This window comes from Amphibalanus amphitrite, unplaced genomic scaffold, assembly GCF_019059575.1.
Source record: "Amphibalanus amphitrite isolate SeventyFive unplaced genomic scaffold, NRLGWU_Aamphi_draft 000376F_arrow, whole genome shotgun sequence".
NCBI classification, from domain to species: domain Eukaryota; kingdom Metazoa; phylum Arthropoda; class Thecostraca; order Balanomorpha; family Balanidae; genus Amphibalanus; species Amphibalanus amphitrite.
The window spans coordinates 151,735-173,696 of NW_024881870.1; the positions used below are offsets into that span (position 1 = coordinate 151,735).

Sequence of the window (21,962 nt, forward strand, 5' to 3'; positions counted from 1 at the left end):
CTGGTGGAGGTCAGGTCAAGGTCAGGTCAAAAAAGGTCAAATTTCAAAGTTGATATTTTTGCATAAAATTGGTATCGATTCGATGCAGCTCGTCACGGGGAGTCTAATGGTGGTCTTTGTTTTGCACTACGAGGTCTAGAATTGCTAAAAATTGAGTTTGAAAATTTGACGTAATCAATTTTGAACAGTTTTTTCACTATAACTTCGCCAAAAAAAGAGGTATCAATCTAAAATTTGGTATGTGGATGGATGGCGGTAAGGACTATCACATATATTCCGGTTTTTGCGAAATTCATAAAACTTTTTGGATTTTTTGACTATTATATCCCAAAAATCTATTTTTTGATTTTTGGGGGTCAAAATAAAAAAAAAATAAAAAATCCGAGATAGCAGTTTTGTAGCCCTGTCAATTCTACAGCTTTTATGTCCTAAACATTTTTCTGTATTTGCAAAGCTATAGGCCTGACAGCTCTTCCCGCGAAACCCTTTTTTGGGTCGAAAACGGCAGAACATGACGTCACTCTGACGTCATTTCCGGCCAACCTATCATAGCTTTTGGAAAAAAAATTTGGTCACAATGTGTAAAATTGATGTCCGGGAGGGTACTGAAAGTTTGGTGACGATCGGCGCAGCGGTTCTGGAGATATATCGAAAAGTCTGGAGGGGGGGGGGGGCAAAAAATAGCCCCCCCCCCCACCAGGTCGCGGGTTAATTACTTTCAGTTGCAATAAACATATAAGTCGCATTCGTTTCGGATAACCGGCAAGAGCTTAAAATTGGGAAATGATGACGTAGGTAAATAACGACTGCTGACGTTACACGTCAAGTCTGCTTTTTTGAACTTGCGTCCGACTTGGTGATTGGATGGCCGCAAGTACAGGTGCTCGCTAAGTAAAAGGTGTTGCAAATCATATAGAGGTGCAAATCATATCCGCCACCGACGCTACCATCCACCGTACTCCTGTCGACATCTATCCAGCCCGGCAGATGTCACCTGGGCGGGGTCACCGACCCCTGACCCGTGCCGGGTGGCGTATGGGAGCCGGGGCGAAGTCGCCACACCTTGGCCACGTCTGACGCCCCCGAGGGGCACGTGACACACACCGAGGTCCTCAGGCATTATGTGGAAATGACTGCGGCCGGTCCGTGTCGCGCCATACGGGTCACCAGACCGGGCGGCGTCCATGGCACGTGCCACCGCGTCACAATCGGAGTGCATGTACTCCCAGAGAAACACCGAGGTGCTGATGGCCGCAGCCCGACGCAAACAGCCAGCGATTCAGTACATGGACGGTGCGATAATATGTATCATTCCTCTGTTCACTCCAGGATTTAACACGCACGGCCGGAGCTCTATGCGAATGACGTATTTTCTATGACCCGTATAAATAAATAATTTCAGTGATCGTAGTGATTTTCTCGGCCAACGAACCGCCAAAAAAAAAAAAAAAAAAACTTCATACACTTACCACAATCAACAGAAAACATTCGCGTTCGATGTTTGATTTATATTTGTACATGCGTCCGAGATTCGGAGCGTACCTACATATCGTACAATATGGGCGGTCACACAGGCACCGTCTCAGCGCACCTACCGGACAGCTGGCCAGCACGTGAGGCGCAGAGCACGTCCTCTGCCGAGGGCGATTGTGAAATGGCACTGTGGCAGCGGCATGAAGGCCTGGCTACACTATGCGTTTTCTGCGTGCGTTTTTTGCGGGTTTGCGGGTTAAATCGTTCTAGAAAAAACACGATATTACGCTTTTTTTGTTAATATAAGAGCTTTATTAGCTTTTGTACATAACTAATGCACAACTAATGTAAAAATTATATTTATAAGTTTTTTTTTGTCTAGAACGATATTACGCAAAAAAACGCAAACCCGCTCAAACGCACGCAGAAAACGCATAGTGTAGCCAGGCCTTTACACCTAGCCGAGGCATGTTTCGCCCATGGCGTGACCTGAGCGTATCAAGATTAGATCATATACACATAGCCAAAGGCAGACTGAAAACACGTGTCAAAAATATGCACCAAAATGTCGGATCACAGCCAAGCTAGTGCTGAAAATGACCTACGGGGAATCGAATGCAGTTGAGAAGGCAACGAGCTGAGATTAAGGCAACGTACAACATACACGCCGCACTACGTTCGCTAAATTTCGAAATTTTCCGGTCAAATGTAGGTACTGCTCATCTAAGAGTCCTGAGCGGCGTCGCTAACTGCCAACTGGCCATGCGTTTCCGTTTTGTTTGTACACTACGGTGACGATATATCACAGCTTACATGAAGCCTGCATGTACGGCACTCAGTTCGCCGCGATACACATTACCGTTCAGAGTTATCGTAGCGCTTCCACGTTTTCGTTGTAACAGATCCATACACACCGACCTATGTCAACAAGACTAAATGCATCCGCACAGCCGACGATAGACATTAATCGCGACAAGAAAGAGATGTTAAACACTTTGTGTAGACCGCCATGAAGACTCGCTACAGATCTCAAAGTACAGTTCCGAATACAGACATTAGCTCACCGGTTGAAAGACATAGCTAGCTAAACTTAAATTGCCAGCAATGTACTACGCGCCTCATTGAAACGCAATAACGGGAGCTATGATGACTGCCGCACACCGCAGTGCCGCGCAATAGCTTGACACCTTTCAGTGCTTTTAAAACGTTTCAAAATACACATTCAGCAAACAAGGTCGATGTTTCGTCAGACACTCGGTGACCTCACATCTTGCTGCTCTTCAATAACTGCATAGCAGACGTCTCACAAACACCAAAATACACCATTATGAACATACACATTACACATCACTCGTTGGTAAGCATGCATATAAAACGATAGCCAAAAGTCCACTGAGAAAACCACTAATACCTATCGAACGTTCGAGCCTCACCCGTTCCGTTATCCCCGAGAAGGCCGACCAGACGGCTCAGCTACGGGACTGCGCCGGCCGCGGTTACTTGGCGCGTTTCTTCCGGTCTGGCTCGTCGTCCAGCATGAGCCAGTGCTCGTTCAAATGGTCCCGCACGAACATGTCAAAGACCTCCTCCAACTCCTTCAGGTACTTCTTAGCTGCGCTGCCCCGCTATCGGCGACAAGGAGAGAGAGGGACGACAGTTACGGCACGGCACGTCTTTAACCTACATACTATCGTAATGTCCTACATTTCAAATGGGCTGCATCGCTCAATAGTTTTATATACCACCAGTCAAACACGTATCCGAGTTAGTGGAACGTATAATATACGATACACTTCGCCGGTAAATCCTACGGCAGATTCCATTACCAATTGCCATTTATTGTTCAGCATCTCGCTAGCCGTACCTTCAGCACGCTGACCAGTCCCATGATGCCGCGCAGCGCAGCCAGCAGCTCCATCAGCGTGGGGAAGCCGTCATTGAGTAGGCAATCGCGTATGTCGTCCAGGGAGACGGGGTTGGCGATACGCCGGTACTCTGGCAGCATCTGTCGACACAGACGGTCGGGTATCAGATCAGTCGAGAGTGACGATCGGGGATAAGTCGCGGGTCGACGGCCGTTGTGCCTATGCACGTAACACACGCCGCGGGACGACAGACACCTGTGCGCATATCTCAGCAACGACACGTGTGAATGTGAGGCAAGGCTGCAGGTGATTGCATGTGGGTCTTTGAATCGTCCAATAGACACGCGCTCTGAATAGGGCTGCGTGAATTATCGCAAATTGTAACACAATGTCATTTTCAATAAATCTGAAATGTTAAGTTGTATGAGATTACGATTTGTCTAGAATAAAGTGTGAATGTGTTGATCTCTGGTTAACTCACGGCCATGTTCTCAGCGTTCTTGAAGTAGAGACAGGGGTAGTAAGCAGCGTAGAGTTCCAGGAGCAGCCGGCGAGCGACGAGTTTCTCGGAACGGGTGAGGTTCGGCCTGCCCCGACGGCGGTCCGTTGGCGCCGGGACGCGCGGTACGGGCCGGCACATCAGACACTGCCACTCTTTGCTGGGGAGAGAGGATGGGAGAAACGTCAGACACTCACTGGGAAGGGAGAGAGGGAGGGAGGGAGGCACGGCAGGCACAGCTTCTCTTGATTGGAGAGAGAGAGAGAGAGGGAGACATTACACAGTGACATTGAGAAGGGAGGGAGGGACACCTCACTCATTACGGGAAGGAGTCATTAAAATGTCAACGGGGCTAGTGTGTGTAATTCACGTCGATGTAGCAGTACTTCATATTATAACCAGTTATACGACCGATCGGGTCATATCAAGCATACTTGTGGCTCAAAAGCGATAACATTTCAGCCGAACCAATCATGCTTCTCACCTACACAAAGAAGCTAAGCCTATCATCTACGAACAAAAGAAACCCTCACTCTGCAGTCCGTACAGATCAAGAAGCGGCACGGACGCTCGCTTTGCTTTATCGGCACTTTACGGACACGGCCCATAAATTTGGCCGTGACATGAGTCACGTGTTCGCACTGTGGTTTTACTGTTCGCCGGCTGATTCCGGCATGTGACCAGTGCGTGTCCATTGACCTTGTGACGTCAGTAATCACGTGATCGCCGCAGGGACTCCGGCGTCGGTAGCCATCGGGGGACTGACATTTATACCTGGTTGCTTATCGCGAGAAGATGCAGGCAGATACGCGAAAAAAGCAATGTCATGCCGACTTCGGGCATGCCGTCGTAATTTGGCACAATGTGCGGGCACCGAAGCTTCGCACATCCGGTTGTGGAAGGAGATTGGGGTTATAAAATAGAGATACACTCGGCAGCCGTGCTAAGTTTCAAGAGCGAGCTGTAAAGCGGTAAAACTGCAGACAAAAATGCCAAGTAACGTTCAGACGCTGAAATCGGACCCGCAAGACGTTACATTGATATCAGTTATCGACTAATGATTAGAGCAGTCATTTAGGATTGGTGAGGGGGCAAGATATAAATTAGTTTCTTCTCAGGCCAAAAGCAGGCTTGAACTGTGGCCACTGTCAGGCCTCTAGATAGCTTTGAACTTCCTAACTAAAAAAACATACCCCAAATCACTAACGCTGTTCTAAAGTCGTTGGAGCCAGCTAACCGCTACCGTCCTCCCATCCCGTCACTTACTCTTCCTCGTCATCGACGTCACCGACGTAGCACTCGGCGTGGAAGGAGCGCTCGCAGCGGTCGCAGAGCACCAGGTCGCCGCCGTCCCAGCACAGCACGCAGTAGCTGACGTTCGGAGACTGCGGGCCGCGCTCGGGCGGCTTGTAGAGCGCGTCATTGGCGAACCCGATGCCCAGCGGGTCGCGCTTTCGGTCCCACAGCACCAGGTCCGCAGGACGGACCAGGTGGGTGGGCAGCGATGTTGAAGAACGGCCTGCCTTAGGCGGCGGTGACAGTGGTGGCGGACTTGGCGACAGACGTCGTGGCGGCGGCGTTGTCGCCGCGCCGTCTGTTTTCGGCTTTGGCGGTGTCTTGGACGGCCCCTCGGTCGTGGCAGGAGCAGCCGGCGCGGAGGAGCCGGTATCACCGCCCCCGCCGTCCTCCTCACCAACAGCAGGGTGCGGCGGGGTGAACTTTGGCCGCACGGCCGTCGGCGGCGGCGTGGCGGCGAACACGGGCAGCGTCCGTACCAGAGTGGACGTGGAAGGACGGGGCCGGTGCGGCGGTTCCTTGGAGTCTTCAGGCGGCGCTGGGGTGGGAACAGCCGAGCTGCACGAGGTGGCGGACGCCGAGCGCGAGCCAGAGGAGGTGGAAGAGGGAGAGGAGGAGCCGCCGCTGCCGGAGGAGGAGGAGGACGAGCCGGGCCGAGCCGGACTGGCGGACTGCGACTGACTGCTGTCGGACCGCGACTGACTGTCTCCAGACTGTGACTGACTGCTGCTGGACTGCGACTGACTGCTGCCGGACCGAGCCGGACTGCCGGGCCCAGCCGCACCGCCGGGCCCAGCGGAAGTGCCCGGCGCTGAGGAGTCGCGCGAATCCTCCGACAGTTGAAGGTCGTCCATCAGCTGTCGCGACACCTGCCGGTCCAGCCCCGCGCGCCGCCGCCGACGCCGCCGGCCGGTGGTGGACGCCGCCGCGGAAGGTCGTTCCGATGACTCCGCCGCTGCTGCCGCCGCCGCCGCCGCTGTGGTCGCTGATTCAGCAGGTTTGTCAGCCGTGGCCTCCGCCTCGGGACTCCGGGGTTTCTTCGGTAGTGGCTTACCCTGACCTCTTGGAGAGCAGAAAGCGGGGATAGCTTTGTTTGGTCCGTGCGGCGCCGGTCTTTTAATGCCTCCCGCTGAAACAGTTGTCAGGAAACTGTCAGGCGACAGCAGATGAAAATGACAGAACATAAAGAATATAATTGGTTAAATGCAGTGCCAAACAAAGCGCGACTATGGGACAAAATACCACAAAAAAGAGACGCAGTGAGAATAACATATCAAAAGCTTAGCGCTCTCCCTTACCAGCTTACCAGTACCGCTTATACTCCCTTACCTTATCTCCTTACGCTTATCTCCCTTACCGCTTATACCAGTTCTAAACAGTTGCGAAGACACGCATTCACCTCCGAACAACTGCACCACTTCATTGGGCGTCATGCCGCAGTGACCGCCCACTGTGTTGGCCCGCAGTACCCCTCTCCTCCTCTCACCTTTGTCAGCCTGCGGCGCGGCGGTGCCGGCCAGTAGCATGCTGTCCAGCAGGTCGGTGAGCGGGGTCTCCACGCTGACGCCGGCGCGGCTCACCTTCCGCCCGTGGTCGTCCACCAGCAGCGAGGGCTGCCGGGCCACCGGCGGCGCGCGGTCCTGTGCCGACTGCGGCTGTGGCGTGGGGCTCGAGAGCCGGCCTCGGCCGCGCCGCGAGCCCTTCTCCGCCTGGCGGCCGGACGATCCCGGTGACGACGTCCTCGAGCCGCCGCGGCTGCCCCCGCCGCCGTCCCTGTCCGGCGTGCTCGGAAGGGAGCGGTCCAGTCTCCCGGTCGCCGAGGAGGGACGACTCTTAACTGGTGGCTCGCCGTCCGCTCGCTCTCCCACCATGTGCCGTCGCTTTTTACCTCCTGGCGAGCCGCGAGTCACTTTCTCGCCGCGTTTTAGCGTCTTTGTGAGATGGGCGGTCGACCCGGCGCGCTTCGCTCGGAGTTTCTCCATGGAGCGGTGCAGCTTCTCGCGCAGGTGTTTCTTCCAGTCGGGGTCTCCCACTGGCACGGTGGCCGGCTGTGACACCGTCTCTGTTCCGGCGGTCTTGGAGGCCGCCTTGGCACCAGAGTGGCCGTGTCCAGTCCGCACCGGTGCCGGCTTCGTCCGCACCGAGGCCAGGCCGGCTGGCGGGGCAGACGACGGCCCCGGGGCGGGTGCAGGCTCCCGCACCGAGGCCAGGGTGGGCGGAGGCTCCAGTACCGTGGCAGACGACAGCTCAGGGGCAGACGCTGGCTTCGGCTCCGGCTCCGGGGCAGACTCTGGCTCCGGGTCCGACGCCATTTCCATATCTGACCCCGACTCCGGGGCAGACGACTGTTCCGTCTCCGGCTCGGGGGCAGACGCTGGCTCCGGAACGGATGCAAGCTCCTGCTCAAGAACAGATGAAGGCTCCGGCACCGGGGCGGACGCAGGCTCTGGCTCCGGAGCGGACGACTGGTCCGGCTCCGGCTCCGAGGCAGACGCTAGCTCCGGCTCTGGAGCAGATGGCTCCGGCTCCGGCTCCTGAGCGCACGGCGGCTCCGGTTCCGGGGCAGCCACCGCCTCCGGCTCTAGGGCGGGCGCTGGCTCCGGAGCAGACGCTGATTCCGGCTCCGGGGCGGATGCTGGCTGCGGCTCAAGGATAGATGACGGCCCCGGCTCCGGGGCGGGCGCTGGCTCCGCTTCCGGGGCAGACGCTGTCTCCGGCTCCTGAGCGGACGCCGTCTTCACCTCCGGGGCAGACGTCAGCACCTGCGCAGACGCTGGCTTCGGGGCAGACGCAGACTTCGGGGCAGACGTCGGCACCTGCACAGACGCTGGCTTCGGGGCAGACGCAGGCTTCGGGGCAGACGCAGGCTTCGGGGCAGGCGCTGGTTTCGGGGCAGACGTCGGCACCTGCGCAGGCGCTGGCTTCGGGGCAGACGTCGGCACCTGCGCCGGGGCAGACGCTGGCTTCGGGGCAGACGCAGGCTCCGGCTCCGGGGGTAACATACCCATCATGGCCAGAGCCGTATCCATCACATCCACTTTGGTGTCAACAAACAGGGAGTTGTCGTCGTCGTCATCCGAAACACTGGCATTCGCCGGCGGCGCTGGGGGCGGCGGCGGCGGCGGCGGTGGTGGAGGCGGTGGTGGCGGTGCTGGTGGCGTTGCCGGCCGCTGTGGCGGTCGCTGGCTTCGAGCGATCGGTCGTTCTGGTGAGATTGATTCGATGTTCGGCATGTGTATGATAATCGGCTGAAGCATCGGGACCGGTCTCCGAGGAGGTGTGACAGGAGGCCTAGCCGGGCGTCCCACGGAAGCCGACGCAAGTCGGAACTTTCCTGTGAAGACTGACGAAACTTCAGGAGACCAGAGGGTGACTGACGCAGTTCCAGGAACCCTGGTGGTGGCGAACAAAGCTCCAGGAGCCCTGGTGGTGGCTGACGCAGCTCGAGGACTAGGAGTCCTGATCGTTTTTGGAGATGCGAGACTCGGCGAAGAGGCCGCGGTAGCTACCGCCGGAGCTGGTGCCTGAGCTGCTGCCGCCGTTGCCGTAGCGGACGCTGTAGACGTGGTTAGCCGAGCGCTGGTAGCTGCTTGGGCGACGGTGCGTGGCGGGGTGGTGGTCACGTGCTGAACTCTAGGGGCAGCCGCAGGTGCACCTGCCGCCATCGCCGCAGCTTTAGACGACGCGACGACAGGCGGAGTTCGGTGTGCACCGGTCGGTGTTGGAACTGCGGTTCTGGGTGCAGCGGAGACCGTAGCAGCTGCACCCAGAGTCGCTGCGGGGGCAACTGGTGCCTGAGATGATGTTGCTGGGGCTGGTGCGGCGGCTGAGGCTGGTACCTGAGCTGATTTCTGAGCTGTGGTCTGACCTATTTCCTGAGCTTGTGTGTGAGCTGGTACCTGCCCTGACTTCTGAGCTGGCGCGGGTGCCCCCGCCGCCATCGTCGCTGCTTTTTCAGCTCCTTGAGATAATTTCTGAGATTGAGTCTGAGGTGGTGCTTTAGGCGATTGTTGAGCTGACGCCTGAGCTGGATTCTGAGTCGGTGTCTTATCTGCCGCCGCCGCCGCTCTGAAGAAACTGGACGTCGTGGCCGCTAACCTCACAGTATGCGGCGCCATGGGCACCCCTGTCGCGGCGGCGGGCATGGTCACCCGAGCGCTGGTAGACTCCCGGACGACTGTTCGAGGCACAGTGACGGTGGCAGGCGCCCACGCCGCCATCGTCGCCGCCTCATCGGACGCGACGGCAGCGGCGGCGGCGGCGGCATTGTAAATAGCGGCGGCGGCGGCGATGGCAGATGGACTGGGAGTCGCGACGTTGGCGCCCGGCCGCGTCGGTCTAGCGTCCGCCACACCGCGTGGGCTGACCGCCGGTCCGGGCGCCGGGTGCCGGACGGCGGACGCCGAAGCCGTCGCAGGGACGGGGACCGGCGCCGCTGTCGGGTCAGACGCCTTGGATTGTTCCCGCAGTCGTGCAGACAACACAGGCATCTGTGATGGTGCTGCGGAGGCCGCCGAAACGTTGGGTCGTGCGGTGGTAACCTGTGGGTAAAGGGACCGGTTAGTATGATTGATGACAGGGAGCGGCACAGCTGATACCAGTAGGCAGTCTTCAATGGCCAACGACAAACAGTGAAATGATGCACACGTCCAGTATAAAACTATGCGATCTCCCTCTCGATCGTTCGTCCACAAATTGTGAATGCAGTCTCACCTGCGCTACAGTCGCAGACGCCGGTGCCGAGGTCGACTGGCCGAGCGAGCTCCACGTGCTGAGGGTCGGCGGCGCGGCGGAGGATGTCGCCGTCCCCTGTCCACTGCGCGACTGTGCCGACCGGGCACCTCCGTCTGACCTGCCGCTCCACACCACCAGCGGCTCGTCCAGGTCCACCTCTCCCTCTCGCCTACTCTGTCCGTCCTCGGAGTGACTCTCCTCCTCCTGCTGCTGCATCAGCCAGCTCCTGGCCGGAGGGTCGGCCAGTCTCTGCAGCGGCACGGGCGGCGGCGGCGGCGCCGTCCCGCTCGGAGGGTGCATGGACGGCTGCTCCTGGAACAGCGCTGTCACCGCGCTGTGGAGTTCCGACACCAGCTCCCGCATCGCTGGCGACATGTCCCGCGCGCAGTTGACTATCAGCCGGAACATCATGCGCACGTAGCGCAGTCCGAGGTCTGAGTCGGTCTTGAGCTCCGAGCTCACTAACGACTGGATGGACGTCATAAAATGGTGGCAAATTTTCGCCTTGGTGCCCGGCTGCAGGCAGGTGCTACCCTCGTACAGCAGCAGTGCAATCATGGGGTGTATTCCTGTCAGAGGGGGAGGGGGGGGGGCGTCAGAGTTGCCACCGTGGGGAGGACTTCCTTTATTCGGCGGCGGAGGGAAGTTAGTTATTTCTTCTTCACTTCTTTTTTGGCTGAGGCCGGTTGATAAATTTGTCATATACTTCAAACTAACGAAAATTGAACCATTCTAACTTACAGAGAGGAAAATGAAAAGTGAAAAGAGACAAACCTTGCGTGAGACAGTGCAGTGGATTTTATGTTACAAGAAATCAACACGCATGCTTCCATAGATTGTAGAGAGAAGCTGCGGCCTCTTATCGCTCCATCCTCTCAGCCCCCCCCCCCCCCTCCCACCCACACAAGTTGGACTGAAACTCACGTTCCACGCCCAGCCTCAGCCCCAGCCCCGTCTAACCTCATCTCACCTCTAACCCTAGGAACACAGTGAAACTCACGGTCCACGCCCAGCACGCGCCGCAAGCTCAGCACCGGTATCTCCGTCTCCCCCTCCGGTATATCCACGTTCAAAAGACGCTGCGACAGGTTGGAGATATGCCTGCAAATATGAATGACACTCACACATTGGTTTACCCTGGTGTATGTGAAGACTGCACATGCGAAAAAGACAAAAACGCAGCAGGTAAGGTATTGATCATCACCTGTAGATAGGTATGAGATAAATACTTGTCCTGGGCCCAATCTTATAAAATGCCGTACTATTCTATTCACGGCATTTGGCAACATAAACAGTGATACTAGTGCCGACGATGATGATGATGAATTGGGGTTTTTGGGCGCCCGGACTGACAGTGGTCATCAGCGCACTAGCGCCGACAAACAGTTATCCGAGTCAACGAAATAATTCTTTGGACCGTCAACATACGATGGACTGAAATGCGTGAAAACCATTTTGCATTTGATAGCCGTTTTCTGCAGCTGAACTCAGCCAGTGCTGCCATATCCATTCCACGGCGTTTATAAGATTGAGCCCTGGAATTCAGAGATCAGCCCTCACAAAACTTCCTGGCCTTAAATGCGACTCACACCAATCCCAATCACCGTCAAGCAAACCAAACTCAAAGCAAACCCCCAAACTAAACAGACAAACTCCCCAGACTCCCGCACACGCTCAAGATACATGGAAGCTCATGTTACCCACACAATAGCACTGCCCAGCGCCCAGTGCCCACTCTACAGCGAGTAGGCCGATGACCACCGCAGTCCCATCAGACTCTTCAAAGCACCACCACCCACCTGAAGTAGTGCAGTGAGGTGGTGGGCCGGCGGCACTCGAGCAGTCGGCCGATCAGCTTCTCCAGGTGGGCGGCGCGCGCGTCGACCAGCGAGGCCGCCTGAAGGCGCTCCATCAGCTGACTGCTGTGCGCGTCGTGCCGCCGGCGACACGCCTCCATTTGCCTCAGGAAGAAGCTGCGCTTCTGGTCCTGGTATCTGACGGGCAGAGACGGAGAGCGAGCTGAGAGGCAGAGGAGGGACTCAGCCGGGGCGGCACGGAACTAGCAGTTTTATGTGACATCAGACCGAACGGATTTGAATTACCCACCCCTGTGCGTCAACTGCAAATCACTGGTGTTAACCAGGAGCACTAATTAATAGCAAGACCAAGATAACAATTCAAAGTTGTGTAGATTATACCTAAGCTGATTCATTAGATTGGTTGCCATTACCAGAAGCGGGTTGTTTATTTAAAAAACCGCCTAAGGTAACGTCAACAGTCAAAGCTCGCCAGCATATCGGTTACATTCCCAAATGATAAACAACTACTCAGCCTCAGCAATGCAAGACAAGCACGTAAAAAACACCAAATGACGACCCTGAATGGGTGGAGGCGAGCTGTACTGACTGTGCTGCTTGTCCGATCAACCCCAACAGGTCAACACTTAAGCATGGACAAACTTACTCGTCATAACAGGCATGGATTCCTTGGAGCCCTTTTGTTTTCCCCTCGTCAAATTCTTTTAGTTTCACTTTCAAATTGTGTATATCTTCCTCTATTTTTGTCTTTATATCTCTGAAAATGAGGGGAAAACATCATTGTTAACAATGGCCATGCGGCATAGTGGGTGTCGAGACGTAAAATCAAACTGGCCGTCTTAAAAACACAAACACACAAACGCCATTCACAATTAGCTACACTCCCACCACCCAGCTCCCTTCTGTTACGTCAATAACATTTTAACGATTGTTCTTGCCGGGTATCGTAAAAGGGACCAGTTACTTTAAATGACTGTATTCGAAATTCGTAAAACTATTAGCCAAGTGTCGATACAAATTCACCTCTTTTCACATCATCCATCATTCACCCAGACTGTTCTACATTTTTCATAATTTTCCATCATTGTTGGATTTCATGTGAAATCTGCACGGATCCTCCTCATAAGGATAATTGATTGGCACTTTCAGAAATAACACCCTCCCCCCGCCAACGGAGCGGACCAGGCGCACGCCAGCTCATGACCCGAGTGCCTCCTCCAGCAGGCAGAGCCGCCGGGCGGGGCGGTGCACTTCTCCTCCACGGACCAGTACGCGCGCCGACCGGACGCGGCCATCAGGCCCAGGAACTGTCTCGGTCACGCGTCCCAGGGGCCACTGGCCGCGCGGGCTGCCGTTCTCCACGATGAGGACGAGATCCCCCACTGCCAGGCTGCGACTTTCCGATCTCCACTTCGGTCGGCATGCCAGTCCTGGTAGATACTCTCGAAGCCATCTCCGCCAGAACTGGTCTGTTAGCGCCTGGCTCTGCCGCCAAACTCGTGTAGAGCAGCTCTCTTCGTCTCGGAACAATCCTGGAGGCAGACGCCTGACCGGACGCCCCAACAGCAGATGATTGGGCGTCAGTGCCTCCAAACTGTTCGGGTCTGTCGACACGTGCGTGAGTGGGCGGCTGTTGACGACTGCTTCCACTTCAGTCAGAACAGTGTGCAGTACTTCCTCGGAGACAAGCAGCCGCCCGAGGACAGCTCTCAGCGCGCGTTTGACAGTCTCCACCATCCGTTCCCAGGCTCCGCCCATATCACAGGCAGCCGGTGGGTTAAAATGCCACCGGATATCGCGTTGAGTGAGCTCATCGCTGATAGTGTGCTGGTTCCATTGTCGCAGCAGCTGGCGTAGCTCTTTCTCTTCAGCCCGCAGACACGATCCGTTGTCACAGAAGACGTCTGATGGCGGTCCACGTCGTGCGATATACCTGCGGAAGGCCATCAGGAAGCTGTCGGTACTCAGGGAGGATGTCAGCTCCAGATGGACCCCGCGCGTGGAGAGGCACGTGACCAGCATACACCACTTCTTCTCGATTCGTCCTCCATGCACCTTGATCTTTAGAGGACCGAAGAAGTCGAGCCCAATTGAACTGAAGGCGTACTTCGTGTCGAAACGTGCGGTCGGCAAGTCGGCCATGCGGGGCTGACACGGCTTAGCTCGGCGTCGTCGGCAAAGAGGGCAGTCAGCCACTACCTTCTTGACTTCTTGCCGGGCGCGCGGCACCCAGTAGGCCTGACGGAGCTCATTTAGGACATGTTCGGTTCCCGCGTGCATCAATCGTCGATGAACTGCGTCGATGATGAGCCTCGAGATGCAGCTACTTCTCGGGAGGATCACAGGGTGGCGGGTCTCTTCTGGCACAGGAGCATTAGATAGCCGTCCGCCGACTCGTAACAGCCCCTCTGAGTCTAGCATTGGAGTCAGCTGCAGAAGACTGCTTGACGAAGGGAGCTCCTTACCTTCGTTCAGTGCCTCAATCTCTTGGGCGAATGCCTGCCGTTGGGCACATCGCACCGCCATGTTTTCTGCTTCATGTAGCTCCTCGGCAGATAGTGGCTCCCGCTCGAGGGCGTTTGGCTGTGCGACCTGAGACTTCAGCACTCTCAACATGTTCCTCGTGAATCGCAGAATCCAGGCGACAGTTCTTTGGTAGCGGACCCATTTAGAGAACCGTTGTGGGTCAGGCAGGGTAAGGGTGGCCAGCCGGGTGCTGTGTTGTGTGACCATCACGGTCTTAAGCTCTGGATCCTCATCTTTCAGTGACAGCTGCTGGTCTGGTGGCCAGGCATCTTCTGACTGCCACAAGAAGTCGGGTCCCCTTATCCATCGGCTGTCTCTCTTCAGGTCGGAGGCTTTCGATCCCCGCGAGCAGTCGTCTGCTGGGTTGAGCTCGGTCGGCACATGACGCCACTGTCTGGGCTCAGACACGTCACGGATCTCGGCCACACGATTAGCAACGAACGTGTGGAAGCGCCTGCTGTTGTTCTCGATGTAGCTGAGGACGACTTTGCTGTCGCTCCAAAAGACCGTGTCACTTTGATTCAAGTTCAGCTCCTGAGCTACTTGGGCCGCCAAGCGCACAGCCAGCACCGCCGCCTGCATCTCTAGACGGACGATCGTCAACCTTTTTAGCGGCGCCACCCTACATCGGCTCATAATCAAGGAGCAGTGGATGGCACCGTCTGCATATTCGTGCCTGAGGTAAGCGACTGCCCCAAAGGCTCGCTCAGAGGCGTCACAGAAGACGTGTAACGTCTTCGTGACTGTTTTCTTGGTGTGTTGCTGATACGCGTAGCATCTTGGGACTCGAATCTTCTCTATTGACTGCAACTCTGAGATCCAAGCTGCCACTTCGCTGCACTCCTCGTCAGAGAGAGGGCTGTCCCAGGTGTGTTCAGTCGACCAGAGTGTCTGCAGTATCATCTTCCCCAGGACCAGAAAAGGGCTCGCCAGCCCCAGCGGGTCAAAAATACCAGCGATAACCCGTAGGATCTCGCGCTTTGTAGTTGGTGTTGTCGGCCCGACATTCGTGACTGACGGAGCACTGGGACTCAGCTCATCTAGCTCTGCATCCCACTGCACACCCAGGACCTTCTGTGTCGGTAGTGACGCGTTTAGATCTACGGCACCAGCCGCTCTGTCTTCCATCGAGATCCTCGCAAGCACCTCCCTGGAGTTGCTGTTCCATTTGCAGAGTCTGAAGCCTCCCCTGGAGAGCAGCGCTGTCACCTCTGCCGCCGTCTCTTGTGCTGTATCGCTGTCTGCTTCAGAGGTGGCCAAATCGTCCATATAGAAGTCTCTTTCGACAATATCCCGTGCTCTGCGTCCAGCTACAGTGTCATCACTCTTCTCCTGGGCTGTTCGGCGTAGTACGTAGCTGGCTGATGCTGGAGAGCTCCGAGCGCCGAATATTACCCTGTCCATTTGGTATATATCTGGCGGACGGGTGCTATCCAGATCGCGCCAGAGATAGCGGAGTGAGGCCTGGTCCTCAACTCTCACAGCCACCTGCATGAACATCTTCTCTATGTCGGCGCAGAGACCAACGGACCCTAGACGGAAACGTAGCAGCACCCCTGGGAGTGATCTTAGGAGGTCCGGTCCAGACAGCAGATGCCCGTTAAGAGAGCTACCTCCATAGCTGCTCGCTGCGTCGAAGACCACGCGGAATTTGCCTGGCTTGCTGGCGACTGCGTGATGAGGCAAATACCAGGTGCGGTCATGTTGTACCAGCAGTTCCTCATCATCAAGCTTCCGCGCGTATCCTTCCTTCACATTTTCCTCCATACTCTGTTGGTACGCTGTCGCCTTCTCAGGAGCTCGGCGCAGAGCCCTCTCTGTGTTTTCCAGCCGGCGCATGGCCATGGGGTAGTTGTCAGGCAGCTTGACATTTTCATCACACCACAGCAGCCCTGTCTCATAGCGATCGCCGCGCCACGTGGTAGTCCTTGCCATGATGTCTTCAGCTCGCCGGTCTTCCTGAGATGTCGGCTCTTTCATGTTGTACGCAGTACCAAATGCCTCCGTTGACCACCAGTCCTTCAGCATAGTCACCAGCTCGTCATCAGCTGAGCGGTGCTTGGAAATGTGCATCACCTCTCGCTGGCCATGGGTCACCAGCTGAGCCACATTTCCGGTCAGACACCAGCCGAAGTGGGTTCGTACTGCCACTGGTTGTCCTGGCTTGCCGACTCTGACCTCCTGCTGCAGCATGGCCTCCAGAACATTGGCCCCCAGCAGCAGTTCAACGGCCTTTCCATTGTTGTCTGGAATCACTATATCATCCAGATGCTTCCAGGCCTTCCTTTGCCTCCAGTCCACGCTTTGAGGACGCACATTCAGTCGGGCGACGGAGAACACCTCTTGTACTGTGACCGTCTTGGCGTTACTTCCTGGGGACAAGGAGGACACTTGCAGACTCGTTCTGATCGCGAGTCTGTTGTCTCCGCTTCCTTCAACATTGGCCAGTTGTAGCTCCCTCCTGTCTCCGTCAATCCCCAGTTCCTTTAGCACGTGCTCCTCGCACAGACTCGTATCGGCACCGGAGTCCAACAGTGCGAGGGTATCCTTGTAGCGTCCTTCAGTTCCATGAATCCGGATTGGAACAATTTGTAGCAAGGTGCGCTGACTTGTATGCGTTTCCGTCTGCGTCATTGCCATTACGTCACGGGCGTCTGTCGTCGCCGTCGGTCTTGTTTGAGCGGGATGAGGAGATTGCGCCGACGGTATGTGGAGAAGGCGATGATGTCTCCCCTTGCAGTCCCGCTCTCCACAAACTGTCCTGCTCGAACATTTGCTCAGCCAGTGGCCAGTACTGAGACATCGGAAACAGCGACGGCCACTGCGCACGATGTGACCGCGCTCCTCCGGTGTTTTCTCCAGAAAAGATGGGCATTCGGCGAGTGCGTGGGCGCCACTTTGGCACACAACACATTCAGCACTGACAGCCGCTCCTGAAGCAGTCGCTAAAGTTGTGCGCTGAGCTGAACTTGTGTTCCCTCTTGTGTCGCCCCGGCGCCTGTTCAGCGGTGCCGGTGTATGCGCTGATCTGGCGACACTGTCCTGTACCCTTGAGCAGAGCGCAGGCTGAACGCGGCGGCCCGCCAGCACTACTTTCCCAAGCCAAGAATCAATGTCCTCCAGAGTGGGTACGTGTGGCATCATTTCCACCTCTAACTGGCCCCACTGCCAGGCCAGCGTGCTTGGTAGCTTGGCTATCACCTGCTGCATTGAAGAGGTCGCGGCCAAATCCGCTTGGTAGCCCATGCTCTTTAGTACGCACACGGCCGTGTGCAGGGCTCGCGACAGACTTGTCAGGCCAGCGATATCGTTGTGCTTCACTACCGGGTGCTGAAGAATGCTGCTGAGTGTGCTCTGGACGACAGCAGTCGGGTTTCCAAATTGAGTCTCCAGCTCGCTCAGCGCCACTTCATAGAGCGACACGTCACAGAGCAGACCACGCACGGCTTCACGAGCGTCTCCCGTCAGGAACGACTGGAGGTGAATCATGCGCTCTGTGTCAGTCAGTGACGCATTATCATGAACCAGGGCTCGAAAGAGCGAGATCCACCGGGGCCACTCTAACGGAGACCCATCAAACATCCCAAGCTGTATCTTGGGCAGCGAGGCATGAACAGGAGCGAAGTTTGTGTTGGCTTCAACCCATCGTCTTGTGCGATGGCTTCGATCGGGCGATCTGTTTGCCGGGTTGTTCTCTTGATCGGGTGGACGAGTCGGGTTACTCCCTCCCGCATTTCCAGACTGCGCTCCGGCAATACTTTGACACGCTGCAGCTGGCGTGTCACCAAGCAGTTGACACTGGACCCGCTGATCAGTCTGCTCGTTCTGAGCGCGAGCCATCGGGGTCGGCGGCACAGGGCTCAACTTGTCAACAGCGCGGTCCATGGACGGCGGCTGGTGGTGCATGGACACCGGTCGCATTCCATCTTTATCTGGAGTGCCGACCGAATTTCGCAATCCAACCTCTTCTTCCATTATTTGAAGCTCCAGCGCGTCTACCTCCGCTTGGTCAGCTGCCTGTCGTGCTTCAGCTAAAGCCTCATCTCTTGCTAGCCTCGCACGAACCTCAGCTGCCTTAATCTTCTCGTCTGCCACTCGCTTCGCCTGTTCGGCTTTGAGCTGTGATACGAGCGCTCGCCTCCTTACCGAACTGCGAGTGGTGGACGTAGAGCTCATTTCAGCCTCACTTCGGGTTTTGAGACTTGCAGATGCAGACCTATCACCGCAAGCCGATCGTACACTCATAGTTACGTTACCTATCAAATCGCAGTCAATCAATTTCTTAACTGGTTACAGTTATTTTACGGTACTCTATCCGGCCCGGAGGACCATAATGTTACGTCAATAACATTTTAACGATTGTTCTTGCCGGGTATCGTAAAAGGGACCAGTTACTTTAAATGACTGTATTCGAAATTCGTAAAACTATTAGCCAAGTGTCGATACAAATTCACCTCTTTTCACATCATCCATCATTCACCCAGACTGTTCTACATTTTTCATAATTTTCCATCATTGTTGGATTTCATGTGAAATCTGCACGGATCCTCCTCATAAGGATAATTGATTGGCACTTTCAGAAATAACACCTTCTCACTAAAACATCAACCAATCACACAAAACTCTCTCATACCTGACTCAACCCATCATACCTAACCCTTGCCTAACCCTCTCGACACAAAAGCACCCCTGCCGCCCCGCCCGGTCGCTCTCTCACCGGACGCCCTCGAGGCCGGTGCGGATGGTGCCGCGGACGCCCTCCAGCTTCTCCTGCAGCGTGCAGGACTGGTGGGAGCGGTGGGCGGAGAGGATGCAGTCGCGGCAGCACAGCACGCTGCACGAGTCGCAGTAGTTGTCAAACACCTGTCGGCGGGGAGGGAAATTACGGAGCTCAACACAGGAGCGCGAGAATGGTGGTAGTCTGGGAAAGGGCTTAACAAGCTAGTATGGGGGCCAATAGCGAGACTTTTAGAGACTTTTAACGAAATCATCGACGCGAAAACATATGCAGTAGGCACACATCAGCATACGCCTCACGAACACCTCAAGCTGACACAAAATAACCGACTCATTTCCCAGCGTACAGCGTCAGCTGCTGGTTCTTCCGGGTGACACCGTAAACTGACCAGGCCATGAGTGGGACACAGGTCCTCTTTCTCTGCTTCGGGCGTCAGCTCCAGCTTGTGGCCCCACGTCGCCCGCGTGATCTTGTGAGCCTGCGGAAGGACAAATGACAGTCAGTTGTTTGTTCAGACTGAAGGTCTGGTAAAGTGGTTAAGGGGAAATCATAATACGAGACTGGCGGTGTGTGATACAGTATCGCGTCCCTAATTTAGTGTTTCGTCGCATCAAGGCTGGTGACTTTAAGTTTTTTTTTCAATGATTTATTATACCACATTGAAAAAAATGAAGATTAAAAATGGCTTTATAAAAGCGTGGTATCGTCATTTTCACGCCCTCCACGACCGTCAAAGGGAACGTCAATCTGAACTAAATACACCTGTCTACGCGTGAAGAAGGGGAGGCAATACGCATGACCCGGTATCGCTACCTCGCAGGCGGTCCCGCTGACCTGAATGCAGTCGTGGCAGAGGTCGATCTGACAGTCGCGGCAGGTGCCGGCGGCGCGGCTGGCGCGGCCGCCCCGCTCGGCGCACTGGCCACACTCAGTGCTGGCGCGGTGCTCGTGCGACTGCAGTAACATCGTCTCCAGTAACGGGTGAGCGACCACACCCGGCGAGACGCACCGGCACAGCGGACAGCACACCTCGGCGCCCTCTGCCGGCCGGGGGGTGAGACATCGCCGCAAATACTGGTCAGTCTCACACGGAGACGAGACAGACCACGTATAACGGCCACTCTCACACGAGGACGAGACAAGCGGCAGACACGGTCATTTAAAGTCGTAGGAGACGACAACGGCCGCATTCAATAAAAGGTAAGTCTTCCTTCGACGTAACCCAGGAAGGAGATGAAAAGCAGCTGTTTATTCTCATGAGAGCTGTTTACGAAATACATTGTCCTCTAATATAAGCATTTAACAGTCCTATTCATGAACATAATCCTCGAAAGCTGCCATCAATAACCAACACCGGATTCCGAGTTTCGATAGCCGATCCCGCAGTGGTCCCGCCCGTCTCCAACTCCGCCGTCCCGGCTCACCGTTCTCGCCCGAGGCGCACTGCTGGCAGAGTGTGTGCAGACAGGCGGGCAGCAGGCGCGGCTCGTGCACGCCGTGCTGCAGCCGTACGGCGCAGCGCGCGCAGTTCAGCAGGCCCTTGGCGCGGCCCGCCTCCAGCGTGGCCTCCTCCTCCACGATGACGTCATCCGTCGGCGCGGCGGACTCGTCATCGGTTTTGACGGCGGCAGAGGCGGCGGACGACGTATCCGTCTCTGCTGCTGACGGATGGTCCGCGGCAGCGGCGGCGGCGCTCCCATCAGACATCGTGTCTGAAAGATAGTTTGGTAGCATGGTTGTAGAACAGTAAGTTGTTGACTTAGAAAATCACAAACTATGGTGAAAATACAAAAAAAGGACAGAAATTAGAGCCATGAATGTAAGGTAAATAAAATATTGACAGCTAGGCATTTTCACAGCACTTCCATGGTGTATTATTATAAAAAAGGTATTTTAAATGTAATATTTAGGTAAATTCCAGCAAGATGGCAGTTGGCTTAAACACTTAAAGACATTAAGACAAAAGCAGATCTTAAACTTACAGGGTGTCTCAAAAGTTCGTTTACACATTTCCCATGTCAATAAAGCATATAAGAACCTGCCAAAAATCTAAGGTTTTGGTGTCCGTGTGCAGGGCTGCGGAGTCGGAGTCGGAGTCGGAGTCGGTCGGAGTCGACAGTTGTGACCGGAGTCGGAGTCGGAGTCGGAGTCGATTTTAGAAACCAGAGCCGGAGTCGGAGTCGGAGTCACCGAAAACCTGTCGACTCCGCAGCCCTGCTAGGTCTGCGGAGTCGGAGTCGGGAGTTGGAGTCGGTCGGAGTCGACAATTCTGCCCGGAGTCGGAGTCGGAGTCGGAGCTGGTTTTTGAAAGCCGGAGTCGGAGTCGGAGTCGGAGTCGCCGAAAATCCATCGACTCCGCGCCCCCGTCCGCACTAGACAAATATGCATGCTTTGACAACTGATTCGGAAGGTTGGAAACCAAACCCTTTGCTGTATCTCCAAAAATATTTGCCCATACCGATTTTCGTCACTCCGTCAGCTGCCGGAGGCTGATAAAAGGTTACCAGTTTTCAAGCTCTTGTAGGGGAATCCCCTGCAGTTTCTGCGTCGGATTTAGGTTTCACGAGCTCCCCGGCAACATCCGCTTCTCCCTGAAAGCCGACAGCTTGCATCGACACCATCCGTGAGTATTTTGTAGGTCTTCTCTGGCGCTAGCTCCTTCATGAATGACTGGCGCCGACTTCCCAAGCACCATTTTCCTTTTCAAAACAACCCCATTCCTGAACAAATGGGAAGTGCCAGGGGCAAATTTTTCGCAGCATATCGTAGCAGAATGTGTCGGCCATCTGTTTCTTAGACACATTTTGCAAATTTTGCAAATCCCGAACGCTCGTCATTCCCAATGCCAAGACCTTCGCTGGGTTCCGGAGTGTTTTCCTCAGGAGAGGTTCTGCTTTGTAAACGGCCAAAACCTGTCCATCGTGCGGTTTTGTCCGGATTTTGTGTGTAAAAGAAAGCTATTTGCTCCAGATCTGCCTCTTGAAACTTCGTTAGATAAAACTTTACATTAATTG

At 55.5% G+C, this 21,962-nt stretch overlaps 1 protein-coding gene across 1 annotated transcript; it reads right to left on the reverse strand.

Moving 5' to 3' along the window:
- Positions 1-2,034: 2,034 nt before the first annotated feature.
- On the reverse strand, positions 2,035-20,884 carry LOC122389908 (nascent polypeptide-associated complex subunit alpha, muscle-specific form-like). The gene is made up of 13 exons (XM_043382401.1): positions 20,373-20,884; positions 19,783-19,988; positions 19,337-19,426; positions 18,928-19,073; positions 12,331-12,441; positions 11,667-11,861; positions 10,868-10,968; positions 9,847-10,436; positions 6,620-9,674; positions 5,104-6,262; positions 3,820-3,997; positions 3,338-3,478; positions 2,035-3,098 (listed from the first exon to the last, which is right to left on the reverse strand). Exons 1-13 carry the CDS (start codon positions 20,680-20,682, stop codon positions 2,970-2,972), a joined length of 6,411 nt encoding a protein of 2,136 aa, XP_043238336.1. The 5' UTR covers positions 20,683-20,884; the 3' UTR covers positions 2,035-2,969.
- Positions 20,885-21,962: the final 1,078 nt, after the last annotated feature.

Bases quoted from the DNA above. Each gene is read 5' to 3' on its own strand.
- LOC122389908 (XM_043382401.1), bottom strand. From the start codon at position 20,682: ATGCTACCAAACTATCTTTCAGACACGATGTCTGATGGGAGCGCCGCC. The intron at 19,427-19,782 runs GTCAGCGGGACC...GTCCTTCCGCAG, and splicing joins TCTGCCACGACTGCATTCAG to GCTCACAAGATCACGCGGGC. The intron at 10,969-11,666 runs GTGGGTGGTGGT...TCATATTTGCAG, and splicing joins ACCTCACTGCACTACTTCAG to GCATATCTCCAACCTGTCGC.